The sequence below is a fragment of the Rhagoletis pomonella genome, unplaced genomic scaffold, assembly GCF_013731165.1.
Source record: "Rhagoletis pomonella isolate Grant_MI unplaced genomic scaffold, Rhpom_1.0 Rhpom_scaffold_00143, whole genome shotgun sequence".
NCBI lineage: Eukaryota > Metazoa > Arthropoda > Insecta > Diptera > Tephritidae > Rhagoletis > Rhagoletis pomonella.
In genome coordinates, this window is record NW_023458697.1 from 69,365 (window position 1) to 85,214 (window position 15,850).

At 36.7% G+C, this 15,850-nt stretch overlaps 1 protein-coding gene across 1 annotated transcript; it reads left to right on the top strand.

Moving 5' to 3' along the window:
• Positions 1-333: 333 nt before the first annotated feature.
• LOC118750114 (glutamate receptor ionotropic, kainate 2-like) lies at positions 334-14,781 on the top strand. Its single transcript, XM_036484849.1, has 13 exons — positions 334-430; positions 2,226-2,375; positions 7,281-7,343; positions 7,645-7,851; positions 7,929-8,146; positions 8,237-8,386; positions 10,580-10,777; positions 10,854-11,116; positions 11,194-11,371; positions 11,439-11,662; positions 13,541-13,678; positions 13,750-14,440; positions 14,511-14,781. The coding sequence occupies exons 1-13, from the start codon at positions 334-336 to the stop codon at positions 14,766-14,768; spliced, it is 2,835 nt and encodes a 944-aa protein (XP_036340742.1). The 3' UTR covers positions 14,769-14,781.
• Positions 14,782-15,850: the final 1,069 nt, after the last annotated feature.

Consider the following 15,850-nt stretch of genomic DNA (forward strand, 5'->3'; position numbering starts at 1 on the left):
AATTCAAAAATATTTCGAGTGTGTTTTCGTTTGGAGGCGGTGGCGGTGATGGTCGCGTAAGCGTTGGCAATAGTAATGTGAAGTGAATTGGAAAAGTCTCAGAAATAAGTCGAAAAATAAGAAAAATATACATAGATATTTCTAAAACGGGCATGCAATTAATATTTACGTAATATTTGTGAAAAAATTCGAATTAATTTGTAAAAAATGTGACTTCTAGTGAGTGGAATTTTAATTAAAGTGCTCTCATATATTATATGAGATATTTTTTTAGAAAAATTTTAACATTAGTTATCAGTAAATAGTGTAGCTAAATTGGCTTTAACGCAAAAAATGCGTTTTAGTGGCATATTCGGCTCACTGCTGTTGTTGATTTTCGTGAAAACTACACATGAATTCATAGATGGTGGCAAAATAGAAGTGAAAGTTGGTAATGTTGATAAAAGAAAATGATGACCAAAGTTATATTAAAGAATTTAAGTTGAAGATTAGGGTGGTCAAAAAATGCATGTGAATAAATAAAGTCGGAATTTTAATGCTCTCACCCGCTTGGATTTCCCTATACAGAAAACAATAAAGCCACTGTTTTTTTTATTTATTTTGAAACCAAAAATATTTAGAGGTCGCTGAAAGCGCTCAAAGTTTTCTATGCATTTTATGTGAGAAAAAACAAGGTTACCACCAGAGTTATTTTGAAAATCCCAATTTTTTGATCGGAAAACTTTGCTTCTCTTCAGGAGGCTGATGGTAATAATATCCAATTGTTTATGTAACGATTTTTTCATAGTAACATTTTACTGGTTCGCCAAAAACCCCAGAAAATTCAATGGCGGATTCAATAATAAATCCTTAGTTTTAAAAATGGTCAAATAAACAGAAATATTGATTTTCAAGAATACCACCTTTTTTCATATAAAATACATAGAAAATTTTGAGCGCTTTGCGCGGCCTCTGGATATATTTTGCTTTCAAAATAAAAAAAAAAAAACGGGTGTAGGTATACTTTTTTCGGTATAGAACAATCCTAGGGGGTAAAAGCATTAATATTCCGACTTTTCTTGTTTTGGTCCACCCTAATGGAAACACATTTGTATATACAGCCATACATAATAATAATGATAACTTCTAACTTTGTGCAATATTAAAAAAAGATATTAAAAACAAAAAAAAAATACTAATAAAATTAACAGAGTTTCGTAAAAATTCTAAACCTTTTAATTACATTTCTTAGGAAGATTTTGAGTATGCAATTTAATTTTAGCAAAATAAAGCGCAAGTCTGCAGTGGCTACAAAATACTGCTGGTTTTTGGAAATTTTTTTTGTTGACGGTGTCACTCATTTTCTTTCATGCGAAGCACATATCGATCCCTAACCGCCAAAAAGATGTAAGCGAAATTTTTTTCGAAATTTTATTTTTGATGCAGAAATACTCCCAGAGCATCTAGACGCATTTCTGCATGAATAAGAATATTTTGAATAAAATCTCGCGTACCTCTTTTTTGCGGTTAAGAGCTCGACATGGAGGAAAATGAACCATCCCCTCAACTAAAAAAAAAAAAAACAAAACAAAAAATCAACGGTAGGAACAGAATGTGCTACAAAACTGCATACTCAAATATGTCGCATTAAAAAGCTTGAAGTTTTTACGAAAGTTTGTTGACTTTTTTAAATATTCCACAGTTTGAAAACTGGATTTTCGTTAAAAAATTAACTATATTTTTTTATAAAAAATAATTAAAATTAATTTGAAAAAAAATCTTTAAAACTTAGCAATATAGGGTGACCTTATAATTATGTCGGGCACTATATGCGTACATACATAGATAAGGAATGTGTTTTTTTTTATTAAATATATGTAGCTTTGACGAGAAGAACACATTTTTGTAAAAATTCCGAGAAAGAAAAAATTTTTTTCTGAAAAAAAAAACTTACATATGTATATGAAAAATTCCGTGTCAACCGAATTATGACTGCGATCAAAAATAGGTTTCTAAAATTGTTTTTGTTTTTTGAAAATTCCATAAATTCGAAACATGTACATGGAAAATTGCTAGTTTTTTTGCTGTAGTTAAGCATCCCTTCTTCATATGTAAATATATTTAGTTTAAAAAAGTCATATGCCTAATGTACTTACATATTCTCGTTAAATTTATTTTGTTCAAACGTTTATTGAAATCGCCCATTTGCTTGCAAATAACTTAAGTCCTTCTCCACATCCATGCAGGCGCTCTCTTCTTTCGCGATGAGTCGGATATTGAAATGAGTTTTGATGAAGCATTCCGTGAGATTAATAGCAACAAATTATTTGGTGTCAGTTTTCAAACCATCAAGCGTTTTGTGCCCAGCGATGATAGTTTCATTCTACAGCAGATGAGTAAGTATACTTAACTATTTAGCTTATAAGCTGCAAATATTAATACATAATAATGTAGAGACGATAATATCACACAAAAAAAAAAACGCAGAGCCACTTAAACTTAATTTTGGGTGGTAGAGTGCGGATCTCTACCCAATTTTTCTAGATTAGGTAATTTTCCCAAGATATTTTAATTTTAAGTTTGCATTGAGAATAAAAAACATTCAAAACTCTAACATGGAAATGTTACTCATACGTAATGTGACCATCTATTTCATATCTCAAAGAAGTACAGCTTAGGTTCGGTTAAGTTAACGCCGCGAGCCGATTACGGAATTTCGAATGCGGCTAATTTCGATCTCTGAGAGCCAATATGCTTCCAACATAGCCTCGCGATAATTGGGCAGTCTAAAAGAAGGTGTGGAGATTATTCCATTTCATCTTCCTCTTGGAAGCTGATACAAAAGAATCAGTTGAAATTCCTAGTCTCACCGCATGAATACCAATCGCGCAATAGCCTGTCAGAACCCCCATCACTAGCCCTTGAGAGGTAACGTGTTTTAAAGTGCCGTATAAAAACATTTGCTTCAGCAGAGAAACGTCTTCATTTCCTTTTTTATGTTGCAAAAGGACTCAGTTTTCCTCATCCTAATATCCGCAGGCGCTGTGTTCAACACATGTATGTTAAGCGTCAGTGTGAGTGTGGTTCCTAATGCTCCGCTAATTCATGTTTTACAAGTGTGGCCTTCTCTAGTGAGTTCCATCTAACCAGGACTCCTTGAAACAATATCGACTTTAATCTGTTTTCCCAGAGCTTATGAATTAATTTGGGCGAGAGACCCCACCTTTTACCGATAGCTCCCCTACAGCAATGCAAGGCAGCCGCCACCTTTCCAACCCTTTCCTCAATGTTAGGCTTCCACGACGGCCGCCGTTGATCGCCCTAGTTACGTGGTTCAGGTAACCTTGAGCCAGATCAAAAAGGGTGTATAGAAATCGTACCTTAACCAAAAGTTCCACATCATCTACATAGGCGATCACCCAACAGCCCACTTTTTCCAGTTCCTCTATAAGGTCGTTTACAACCGCAATCCAGAGCAAGGGAGAGAGAACACCACCTTATGGAGTGCTCCTATTGACTCTGCAGACGCTGTAGATAAGCCATATTAAGTTGGTTTCCACCCCCAGATTATGAATATACTTTACTATTGCCTCTGGAGTGACATTGTTGAAGGCCCTCTCGATATCGAAGAAGGTCCCTACGCCATAATATTCATGCGTGAAGGCTTCCTCTGACCACTTCACCGACCTTTTCTTGCAATAACCATATTCAGCTCTTGAAAGACAGTCACAAGGAATCGCGTTTCTTAAACATGATAGCCTTCTCCAGCCTTCGGGATGAACGCAACACTGGCCACCCTCCAAGCCTTTGCGATGTACCCGGTCCTCACGAAGTTCGCATAAATAGGATCCAACCAATTGCACGACACCTTTAGAGCCTTTTGCAGCTGCGGCAGGTATGATGCCATCGGTCCCCGTCGGCTTTAATGGTTTGAACGAATTTATCGCCCAGGCCATGTGATGGTCGTCCAAAAGATCGGAGAAGGACAGGACCTGGGGAGAGATTCTGTGACCAGTTAGCGACAATTTTCGAATCGCTATCGCACTTTTTGACGCAAAAACATTTATATAATACGTCAAAAAGTGCGATAGCGATCCGAAAATTATAACTAACTGGTTACAGAATCCCCCTCCTGAAGTACAAAATATCGCAAAGAAGTACATTTGACTGTACTTCGAAGTACGAAGTACAAGAGCGAGAAAAGAAGTACTGTACTTCCGAAAGAAGTACGGTTGGTCACATTACTCATACGCCATGTACGATGTGGCGTATGAGTAACATTATTTCCTGGCCTTATTTTATACAAAAAAAAAATTATTATACATTTTCATTTGACCATTCAAAACTTCTTTTGAATATACTTTTAATAAATATGAAAATATCTTGGAAAAAGTACCTGTTCTGGAAAAACGGTAAACAGACCCGTGATCTACGATCCAATTTTAAGTTCATGCGTTTCGGCGTTTTTTTGTGTAAAAAAAAAATATATATTTTCCTTTCCCTTTCTTCATCTGTATCCATTTTGAAATAAAATAGATTTAAATATTACGATTACTCCTTCCTCTTTCGATTTGAAAATACCTATAAAAATCTCATTATTTTAATTCCATTGATCAAACTCTTAAAAATTTGTATGCAGATCTTTTAAGTTCAAACTCCTCTATCATGAGGTGATTGTTTAAAAAAATATATTTTTAAAATTTGTTTTATTTATATAAAAACTGGATTTTTGGAGGTATTTTTAAATAGACCACCGCACGTAAATCTTAATATTTTTCCAAAAAAAATTTTGGCGGAAATCTTATATTTGATATGTATAATAAATTTTATATATCCGATGGAAACCAGTACCGATCTTTTTTACGTTGAGTGATGCATGTGTTTTATATGAAAAAAAAACAAATTTTCGTGAAAATGGTATGGAGTTTTGGAAAATATATATTATCAATATTTTCCGATCGGAAAACTCTAGTTCTCTTCAGGAGACTTCCGATAACAATATACAGTTGTTTATTTAGCCATTTTTTAATACCAAAGATTTTTTTTTTGGTTTTGGTGGACCTATAAAATATAGTTACTTTGAAAAAATTGTTAAAAAAATATTATTATTGTGAATCTCCTGAAGAGAAACAGAGTTTTCCGGTCGAAAAATATTGATTTTCAAGAGTTCTCTACCATTTCTACGAAAAGTTGTTTTACCCCACATAAAATACATGAAAAACTTTGAGCGCTTTGACCGACCTCTAAATATTTTCTGATTTCAAAATAAAAAAATAAGGGTAAGAGAAAGATCCTGGGGGATGAGAGCATAAAAATTCCGACTTTACTTTTTTACATGCATTTTTGGACCACCCGATTGTGCACACTGTGTAAAAAGCATTGTTTCGCTCAATTATCTTCCATGGTCGTGTCTCTTCTGTGCCAACTGCCGCCAAACCATTTTAAACAAAAGCAAAATTTTAAGAAAAATTTTAAGATCACCATTTTTTTAACTTTTTTTAATTTTTCTCTTAAAGGAGCTCTCTCTACAAACAAAATCCAAATATAGTTTTTTCCTCAAAGAAATAAAATTTTCATACAGACGCTTTATACTTTCGGAAGACATTATTTTCTTAAAATTTTTTTTTTCGTAAAAAATCTTAAAAAAAAGTTTTTTCCTAAAATGATATTTTCTAAAAACTACTAATTTCCCGCACATTTACATTCTAAAAAACTAGTTTTTTTTTAATCTTATTCCCAAAAATAATTTTTCCCGACATAAATTTACCGCAAAAAAATTTTTTCCCAAAAATTTTTTTTTTTCTAATGCCACCTGGTGGCCAACATAGATTATATCATCCGGTGTCTGCAATTTGTGGAAAGTTTGTCAGGAACGATTGAGGAGGATGTATGGCGCAAGGGTCTGCAAGCAGGAGGCGGTGGAATTCACGTGTTCACAGGCGGCTCAAAAACAACAGATGGCGTGGGAGCAGGTGCCTATTGCAAAGAATTATAAATAAAAAAGTCGTTGAAATTACCAAAATACTGCAGCATCTTCTAGGCGAAAGTCGCGGCGGTAAAGAAAGCAGCGGAGTTTCTCAGTAACATAAATGCAGCTCATGCAGCCATAAAATTTATAGCGTGAAATACGACGACCTCAAAAAGTGTCCTAGAATGCCGAATTGAACTAAAAGTGCTAGGAAAATTCACTTGCCTTGGTTAAATACCTAGGCACAAGGGCATTGAAGGGGCATAGAAAGAAACGAAAGGGTGGATACTCTAGCAAAAGAAGGAGTGCCATTAAATAATGCAGTCACGATAGAAATTCTTATCTCCCTGCTTTAGGCATGCTCCAAGAGGCTAATAAAAAGTGGTCACAACAGCATGAAAGCAAAGAATCCAGGGCCATGCTTACGTCACTTGACCTGAAATTAACAAAACTTATACTTAAGATAACAAGGAACGATTGTAGAATTCTGGTGGGTCTCATAACTGATCACAATTTGTTAGCTTACTATAACTAAAGGAAGTGTGAAATTGATCAAGAAACGGTGAAGCACATAGTGTGCGACTGTCCAGCGCTGGCAAATTTGTGCCTGAGCTGCTTTACGGAGGCGTTCCTCATTAACCTCGAGCAAGCAACAAAGGGAGGGTTCCACAAAATCCTAAAATTTGCTAAGAAGGTTTCTTGGATTCTTGAATGGTCGTTTTTAGTGATAACACTATGAACAAAAAAAATAAATCTGTCTATATGAGGCTCTTACTAGCCAGCCAGTTCTACCTAACTTAACCTAATCTTAAATAAATTTTTGTTTTAATTTATGTAAACATATTTTGTTCCTAAAAAAAAAATCTTTTAATCTTAAGTTAGGTTTTTATCGCAAAAGTCATTTTTTCTTTTCTAATAACTTAAAATTTTCCAGAAAAATATGATTTAATTTTTTTTTTTAATTTTTATATCAGGTACATATATTTTTTTTTTTAAATTTCGTGATAAAAATATATTAATGGGGGACATTCTAAAAATAGAAAACATAAAACTACGGAAAACTCACACAATTTCCTTATCAGTGGAATAACTTTTTGGGAAATATGTTTCCCTTGGTTCCGAAAGAGTTAAGGTCGCAGTGCTTTATCCCCTAGGTTCCTAAATTTATGTCACAATCACTAAAAATTTAAAAAAGTCGGCAAAAATTTTGTTTATTTTTTTAAATTTCATTAACATTAATATTTCCAACTAAATTTGTTTAAAAAGCCTAAAAAAAAATGATTGTTAATTTTTATATCTGAAATTGCTCAACTGTCTCTTTGAAACATTTCAGCTTGTGAATTGATTTCAGATGGCGTTGCTGCTATTTTTGGACCAAGTTCAAAGGCGTCTAGTGGTGAGTGCAATAAAATGCGACGAAAAATGCGCTAACATTGTTGCTGCAATGATTTGGTTTTTATAACTTAAGTATGTATGCATGTATGTATATAAGACATGCCACGGCGTTGTATGTAAATATGTTCATGCATGCATTTAAAAACTTGTTGGAATGCATTTTGGAAAAATAAATAAATTAACTGCTGCATATTACACACTTACAACAAAAATACCTCAAGTGTGAAAACCCTCAAGCTTCCACAAACAATCGATACAATAACATGCTAATTTATTGAGGTAAATTATTTTAATTTCCACAGACATTGTAGCCGTCATAGCCAATGCCACTGGCATACCGCACATGGAATTCGACTTGAAAATTCAGTCCACCTTACAATGGCGTCTCAATAATCGCATGACTGTCAATGTAGCGCCTTCTGTAGCGATGATCTCAAAGGCTTACTTTGGTATCATTAAATCTGACTATCAGTGGGAACAATTTACGATTGTCTACGAAACCAAGGAGGGTGCGTGCAAATTTTGTGATCCCATTGTGGGGGATATACATACATACATACATATAATATCTACTACCATCTTCCAGGTCTTGCCCGCTTATTGGACCTTATGGATATACAATCACTAAATAATGATCTTCTCAAGTTGCGCTACATTGGCGATTATGTGCAGGATTTGCGCGTACTTTGGAAGGAGGCAAGCGAGACCTTTCATGAACATAGAATTATCTTAGATTGTCATGAGGATTCATTGCAAAATTTGTTGGAAACTGCATTGGAATTTAAGTTATTGGGCTCGTTTCGGGTGAGTGGCAGTAGGCAAAGTGGATAAGTGAATGTATTTACATACTATTTTCGGTAAGAAGTTTTCTTAAATAATTTTTCTTATTTCCAGTACTGGTTTCTATCTTACTTGAACACACATAACTCGCCGCTGAGAAGCATGTATAATGCAGACTACAAGGCCAATATTACCTCGGTGCGTGTGAAATTAGTGGATGAAAATCCTTATGGACGAAAGAAGATACGCATACGGCCGATTGATGTGAGTATTGATGAAGGTTTTCTTTTGCAATGAGAGTCAGTAATTAGGCTATAGACTTATGTATGTATTAGTTTTTACCCGCTCTTAAGTTAGAGGTCTAACTTAAAATATATGGAGAAAAAAAAATTAGAGAGTTGCCATCTGTTTGAATATTTCAGTTTAAGTAAATTAATAAGATAAAGTAAATATTGCAATATGGCTGTCAAACGAAAGCGGTTTAATTAAGAAGGCTTATACATAGCTGAAAATATTTGTGTGGAAGGTTGCCATCTGTTTGAAATTTTTAATTTAATTTAATTGATAAGATAAATTAAACTTAGAAATTTGGGTATCAAACTAAAGACAATTAAGAATATTTACTGCCGAAAGTATATTTGTGTAGGGTTGCCACCTTACTGAAAATTTAGTTTAATCAAATTGATAAAGTAATTGAAATATTACAATACCGGTAACAAACTAAAGAGGTTTAAGAAATTTTACTGCAGAAAATATATTTTAGGCTGGTTGCCATATAGATAGTATATATAGATAGTAAAGTTTAATTTAGTCAAATTGATAAGGAGAAAGTCGATACTTTAGCTAATTTCTAAATACCTTAGGAAATATATTAGGTAACACCCCACTCATTCAAATAATAGAATGCGTCATAAATCGATTTTTTTTGGAAAATTTCACTCCATAAAGCTTTTTAAATCTATTTTATTTTTTATGAATGAGGCCACAAGAGTTTTGGAGGGAGTAACAACATAAAAATGCTTTTCTAGTAATAAACATAAAAATTATTTTTAAGAATTGCAATATTGCCCATTGTACTTAAGTCCTAGAAACAGAATTTAGAGGACGGATATATATAAGTGGTGGGAATTCATTGCTCCTCTACAAACTTACCAAACTCCTTTACGAATCTTAGAAGCTTGTTCAGGGAAAGAGAATGTATCCATTCTCAATACATCCGTCCCAAAAATATACCATCTAAGTGTGGCGAAGGCCGGACAGCGACAGAGAAAATGTTCTGCACTGTCATCATCCTCCAAACAAGATGGGAGGTGAAAGTGGTTTCCGCCAAGTGGAACTTTTCCAGGATTTTCATCGATAGCCAAGCGGATTTAAAAAGAATAATAGGCTCCGAAGTAGTAAAGTCGGAAACGCCGTGCAACCTTGTATCCCTGGGATACCCCAACATCATTATTTGCTGGGTTTCAGGGCATAGCAATATTTAAAGAGGGAAACGAGACAGCTATTGGCAAGGCCCGTCTTGTCTTTGAGATGCCAATAGAAAAGACAGCCAACTCCATCCAACCACCGTTAACCGTCAGCAATGACTAATGGACCAAACGAGATGATTGTAGGGTCTCAAGACCGCAGTTAAATAGAGATAATATGGAATATTATCTGAAACACAACAGATCTGCAGTAAGAGTTACTACCTGCGTCATTACAGCACTCTGTGCTTTTGTATCGATCTTCCAACGATAAAGAAGCTGATCCGATGAGAATGAGTACGAACCACTTTTTGTGTCGTTTCCCAGGTCTTCAATTGAATCCACTCAAACAGCTGGACTCGGAATTCATTACCAGTGTGACAGAGAAAGCGATGGTGGAATTTTAGACCTCCTCGTTAGCAAGTAGTTCAGCAGGTTAATGCCTTGATTATTCCTTTTTTTTATTTTTGTAATGGAATTCCGATTAGGGGAATATGACCCCTTTTGCCACTCACCCACAGATGGTACTTACAATAGACGACTTTGTCTCCGAGTGGAAGGATACAACTTTCTATATACAAGATTCTAACCAGTATTGTTCCAATTATCCAACCGCTCAGCGTCCCCGCAATGTTATTTCATTTCCTTCCCACATGTGATGCCAAGGCCTTTTCATATATTTTTATCATGCTCGTAGTTACTCGTATTGAAACAATACTACTTCTACCTTTCATCAAGGTACGTTGGAAGTAGTATTTTTGTCCTAATCTGTTGATTGTCTTCTGGATTACTGCTTCCTATTACTTCGAGAGATAGAAGGGCTGTTGAGTACGCTTATGATCTTGGCATTCTGCTCAGCAAAGGAGATGTATGCTGATGATGAAAGTAGTCTATGTCCTGAACGACCTAAAAACACTGAACAAGAAAAGTGAACGGTCGTATAGTTATCATTTTTAACCATTTCTTCATATACTTCCCTAAATATTCCCAGGAAATCTTCAACAACCAGGAGTTCCTACCGATTTTGATGTACGATGCGGTCGTATTATTTACCAATGCCGCGCGAAACATAATTACCTCCATGAGAACATTCATAGAACCACAAAAGCGATGTGAGTTTGATTACAGTGGCGGCAGTGGTGGCCGTCCTTGGTATGTTGGACGTCAAATTGTGCGGGAAATGAAACTGGTACGTACTATATATTTAGCATATTCAAATTTCTCGATATGCATTTTAAATGTAACACTAATTTATTTTGCAAAAGATCTCCGAAGACGATGTGGAGCCTTCATTCAAAACAGAAAATATGAAAATCGACGAAAACGGTGAACGCAGTCAATTCAATTTGGAGATCTACAAGCCAACAACCAATGAAATTTTAGCCATTTGGAAACCCGATGGCGGCATTTCGCCACCAACTTCCATACAAGTGGCAGTGAGTAGCGCATCAACAGCACCAGATTTTTCCTTGGGACGCAAGCTCTTCATAGTGGCAACACGCTTCGAGGAACCATATTTTATGTTGAAGTGAGTAGTGGTGACCAGTTGGTTGCGTGATAGTCAAAAATAAGATTACCGATCGATTGCGATTAGTTGTTTTGTAGAGAGGACCATGAAAACTTGCGTGGTTTGGAGAAGTATGAAGGCTATGCAGTGGATTTGATACAGAAGCTGTCGGAGATAATGGATTTCGATTATGATTTCCTCATTGAGCGTCGCACTGGTAAGCCAAACCCGGAGACAGGCGAATGGGATGGCATTATACGCAGGTTAATTGATCATGTGAGTAGTGGAGGGTTGTGGCGCATTGATTAGACAATTATTAACTGACAAAATTTCATTGTTCTAGCAAGCACAGATTGGCATATGCGATATAACGATTACACAGGCGCGTCGTAAGGTAGTCGATTTTACAGTGCCTTTCATGCAGCTGGGTATTAGTATTTTGTATTACAAGAGACCACCAGCGCCGAAGAATGTTTTCGCCTTCTTGGATCCTTTCGCCGAAGAGGTGTGGTACAATATGATGTTAACCCAACTGGTGATGACCTTGTTGTTTGTGTTGTTGGCGCGGTGAGTAATGGATTTTTTTTTTTTAACTGAGGTTTTCATGAAAGGAAAAGATAGGAAGGATATGGTCACCGCATATATGCAGGACAGTTTGGGATGGAATAGAAGGGTGTACTGTTGCTGTTGTTGTGGTGGCACTACTAAGCCCCGCCTAGGTCGGTTTGTTCATCAATCGTTGTCGTCAAGTTCAACTAATGGTAGACCCAATAATCGAACTGTTTGAACGAGCTGAGACCAAATGGAGAGGTGTGGAGCTGAGGACGGAACTGTGAATAGGTGGATGGTGTTATGGATGGGCACTCATCAATCATATCGGTGTCGAGTCGGGATAAGTAGCTGTTGAGACGGCTACAATATTCTGACCGTAATTGGGTAAAAGTAGCGCGGGTCTCTCGTGGCTCAGAATCTGCAATAGATTGATATTGAGCACTTATCACGGCATTCATACCGACGCTCTATGAATTCCGTTGATCACTCGTCGGTAGGTAGTTGGGTTTTTTGGTTGATCGATGTAAGTCTGGACCGTGATTATGTACTCGAAAATATGCCTTCTGACGTGCCTGAGCTGAGACTCATCCTCTAGCAAGTGTCTGTTGGGGTGCAAACGCCTGTGGCATCTCACCAGAAATTGCTTGCTGAGTATTTTATTATGATCCCTTACGGGTAGCATTTGGGCCTCACCGTGGAGGTGGTGCTCAGGCGACATCAGAAGGCATTTGGGGTTTTAAAATTGTTTCGGCAAACTTTGAAATATTTTTGGTATATTTGGTATTTTTCCAAGATTTCATTTAACTTTTGGGATCTATTTTCCAATTTTTTATTGACTTTCCGTCACATTTTTTGCTTTACTCTATTTTTTGAGGAACTTTTCTGGACTTCTTAGCATTTATTTCTGTATGTTTCGAGAGTTTTCGTGACATTTCGTGTTTAATTGGAGTCTTTTGACGATTTCTCCGAAATTTTTGAAATTTTTTTCAATGAATCAAAAATCCGTTCAAATTCTTTTCGGCGCTCTTTGGAATACATTTTCTGGTCTTTTGCGACTTTTCAAGGTATTTTTTTCTTTTATTAGGGTTTCTAGGAGCCTTTCGGCACTGGTTGGCATTTATTCCCGGATGTTTCGGGTCTTAAACTAGTTGGGACTTCTCGAGAAAATTCGTAATTTCTGAAACTATTTAAGATTTATCGTGAATTGCTGGAATTTAATCCTGTAGGTTTTGACACTTAACGTGGCGTTTCGTGTTTTATTCGAGACTTTTCAGGACTTCTCGAGAGTTTTAGGAATTTTCAAAATGTTTTGCATTTTATTCGGAGATTTTAAGAATTTTTAACTTTTGTTCGTTATATTAAGATTTTTTCCAAGACTTTTCGGCAGTTTAGGGGATATATTTTCCGAGCTTAGATATTATTTTGTCTTATTTTTCTGTTTTTTTTTTTTTTGCACTCTTCTTGACTGTGTTACTTGGTATTTACATATATTTGGATCTTTCGCAGTTTTTCGCGATCTTTGGTGTCTTATTTGGGACTTTTTATGATTTTTCGGGAAGTTTTGCGATTTTCCGTGATTTTTCTAGACTTATTCAGTATTTTAAGAAGTCGCTGGAAATTTTTGGGCATTTTCGGGATTTTTCCAAGAGTCCTTTTTGGAAATACCTACCTTCGGAGTTTTCGAGCTTTGCCGTAAAATTTCACGAAATTTCGTAATTTATTTTAGTGTACTTTGGGCTTTTAAAATTTGGAGTTCGGCTAATGGATTTTTGGGGATGCAGTGCAGTGTCTCCTTTTTTCATGTATCCTTTTATATAAATATATATCTTTCTCTGTCTCTCCTTCTGCAATGCTTCAATTTCGTCATAACAATCCGTTGCCTTATTTCTGCAGATTCTCACATCACGAGTGGACAAATCCCAATCCAGCTGATCCCGACCCCGAAGAACTTGAAAATATATGGAACAATTCTAACTCATTTTGGTTGATGATTGGCTCCATTATGCAGCAAGGTTGCGATATACTTCCCAAGTGAGTGAATGCATTAAATTGTTAGTAGGTCTGCAAAGCTCTAAATTTTTTGCATGTCCCCACTGTAATAGAGGTCCCCCAATGCGCATCCTCAGCAGCATGTGGTGGTTCTTTACATTGATGATGGTCAACGCCTATATCGCCAATTTGGCTGCTTCGCTAACAAACAATAAGTTACAGAGTGAATTCGATAGTCTCGAGAGTCTTGTCGATCAGAATAAAATTAAATACGGCACATTGGCAGGTGGCAGCACTTCGGTGTTCTTTTCCGAATCAAATGAGACAGATTATAAGAAAGCCTGGAATCAAATGATTTCCTTCACGCCATCAGCTTTCACGTCGAGCAACAAGGAAGGTGTGGATCGCGTGCGCAAAGGTGAGGGTAGCTATGCTTTTCTCATGGAAACGACCTCCATGTCATACAACATTGAGCGCAGCTGCGATCTGAAGCAAGTTGGTGGTCAAATTGGCGAGAAGCATTACGCCTTGGCTGTGCCGCTCGGCGCTGAGTATCGTTCAAATTTGAGCGTCTCGCTGCTACAACTCAGTGAGAAGGGCGAACTTTTCAATCTCAAACGCCGTTGGTGGACGCCGAGAAATAATTTTAGTTGTGTTAAATATATTGAAGTCGATGGTGATGAGCTCTCTATTATTGAGCTGGGTGGCGTTTTTCTTGTGCTCGGCGCTGGCGTGTTGGTCTCCTTCATAATTGGACTATGCGAGTTCTTGTGGAATGTACAAACTGTCGCAGTGGAAGAGCAAGTAAGTAATGGTTTTGTTCTTTAAATTTAAAAAGTGAAAAAAAAATAAAAAATGTACCTCCACTTTTTAGACCACACCCTGGCAGGCCTTCAAAGCCGAACTCTGTTTTGTTTTGAAGTTTTGGATTACTAAGAAGCCAGCGAAAATTTCAGAGAGTACAAAGTCTTCAATCTCTTCGAAATCCTCTTCAAAACGTTCGACATATCGTTCGCGCTCGCGTTCCCACAGTCATGTGAGTGCTCGTTCTCATAGGACAACCAAATCGAAGACGTCACATCGAGATCGAGATCGTGAGCGGAGCGTTCATAGTCGTAAATATTATGATTAAACAAAATCACTAAAGTAGCTTTGAATTTGATTAAATATGTGTAAACTATAATCGTTTTTTTCTAATATTAATTGAACTCTATTAATGAAAATAATAAATAAACTCAGCATCTTTCCTATTATGTACTATGAGTCTCACTTTAAGATTGTTTGACATTGTGAGCGAACTGAATACGCAACTCAAACAAACTCTTCAGCCATTTCAGCATGAAAGACAGCATGCTAAGAGGCCTGAAGCTTTTAGATTTAGAATTTCAGATGTAAAGATGATATCAACTAGTCTTATTACCAAAAGCTCAATTCCTCCTTGGGTACAATAGCCATCACAATTTGGCATCGTCATTTGCCACAGTTCTATCAAGAAACCATTCCTTCGCGCACCAAATCCAATCGTGACAGGGGAATGTGTGGCCATCATTTAAGTAAAAGTAAGTAAGACTCCGAAAGAACTGACAGCCTCACTTCTTGTCTCCTTGAGTGAAAGCAATAGGAGTTTGGCATTTGAGAATGATTTTCAACAGCTTAGCTATTCCATTCAAAGTATCTAGGAGCCTAGACGTTTTCGAAGAACGAATTATCTTCTTATATTCCCTTTGAAGGCGGTGGCAGCCTTGCCAGTCCACCTCAGTATTTGTTTTAGGGGCCCGGTTTAAAAGCTTCCTTCTCGACTTCTAAAACTCCTTACTCTACCACAAAACAGCAGTGCGAATAAGAAATTGACGAGCAGACAATCATTATCAAAACTGGCGCAAAGGATAGACGTTTTATTAACCAACGTTTGACCAATGCCCTGTGTGGATCTAATTCTTGGTGGCGCAGCATGCGGCGACAGGAATTCTGGAGTTACCAGAGTAGAAAGCCAGTCTTGGCGAGATGATCTTGTCCGGCGTTTGTCTTCGTTTCATGGTACAAGAGTATAATGAGCCTTCTCTGCAAAAACTCTCGCCACATCTGCACTCCCGACAGCAGTGGTAACAGTCTTTCGAGTGCCAACGTTATTTTTTTGGGCGCTGTGTTTCCGATCCGCCGTGTAAAAATCCCCTGCCAACGAAGACCCTTTCTTTTGGAGACTATCAGGACTAA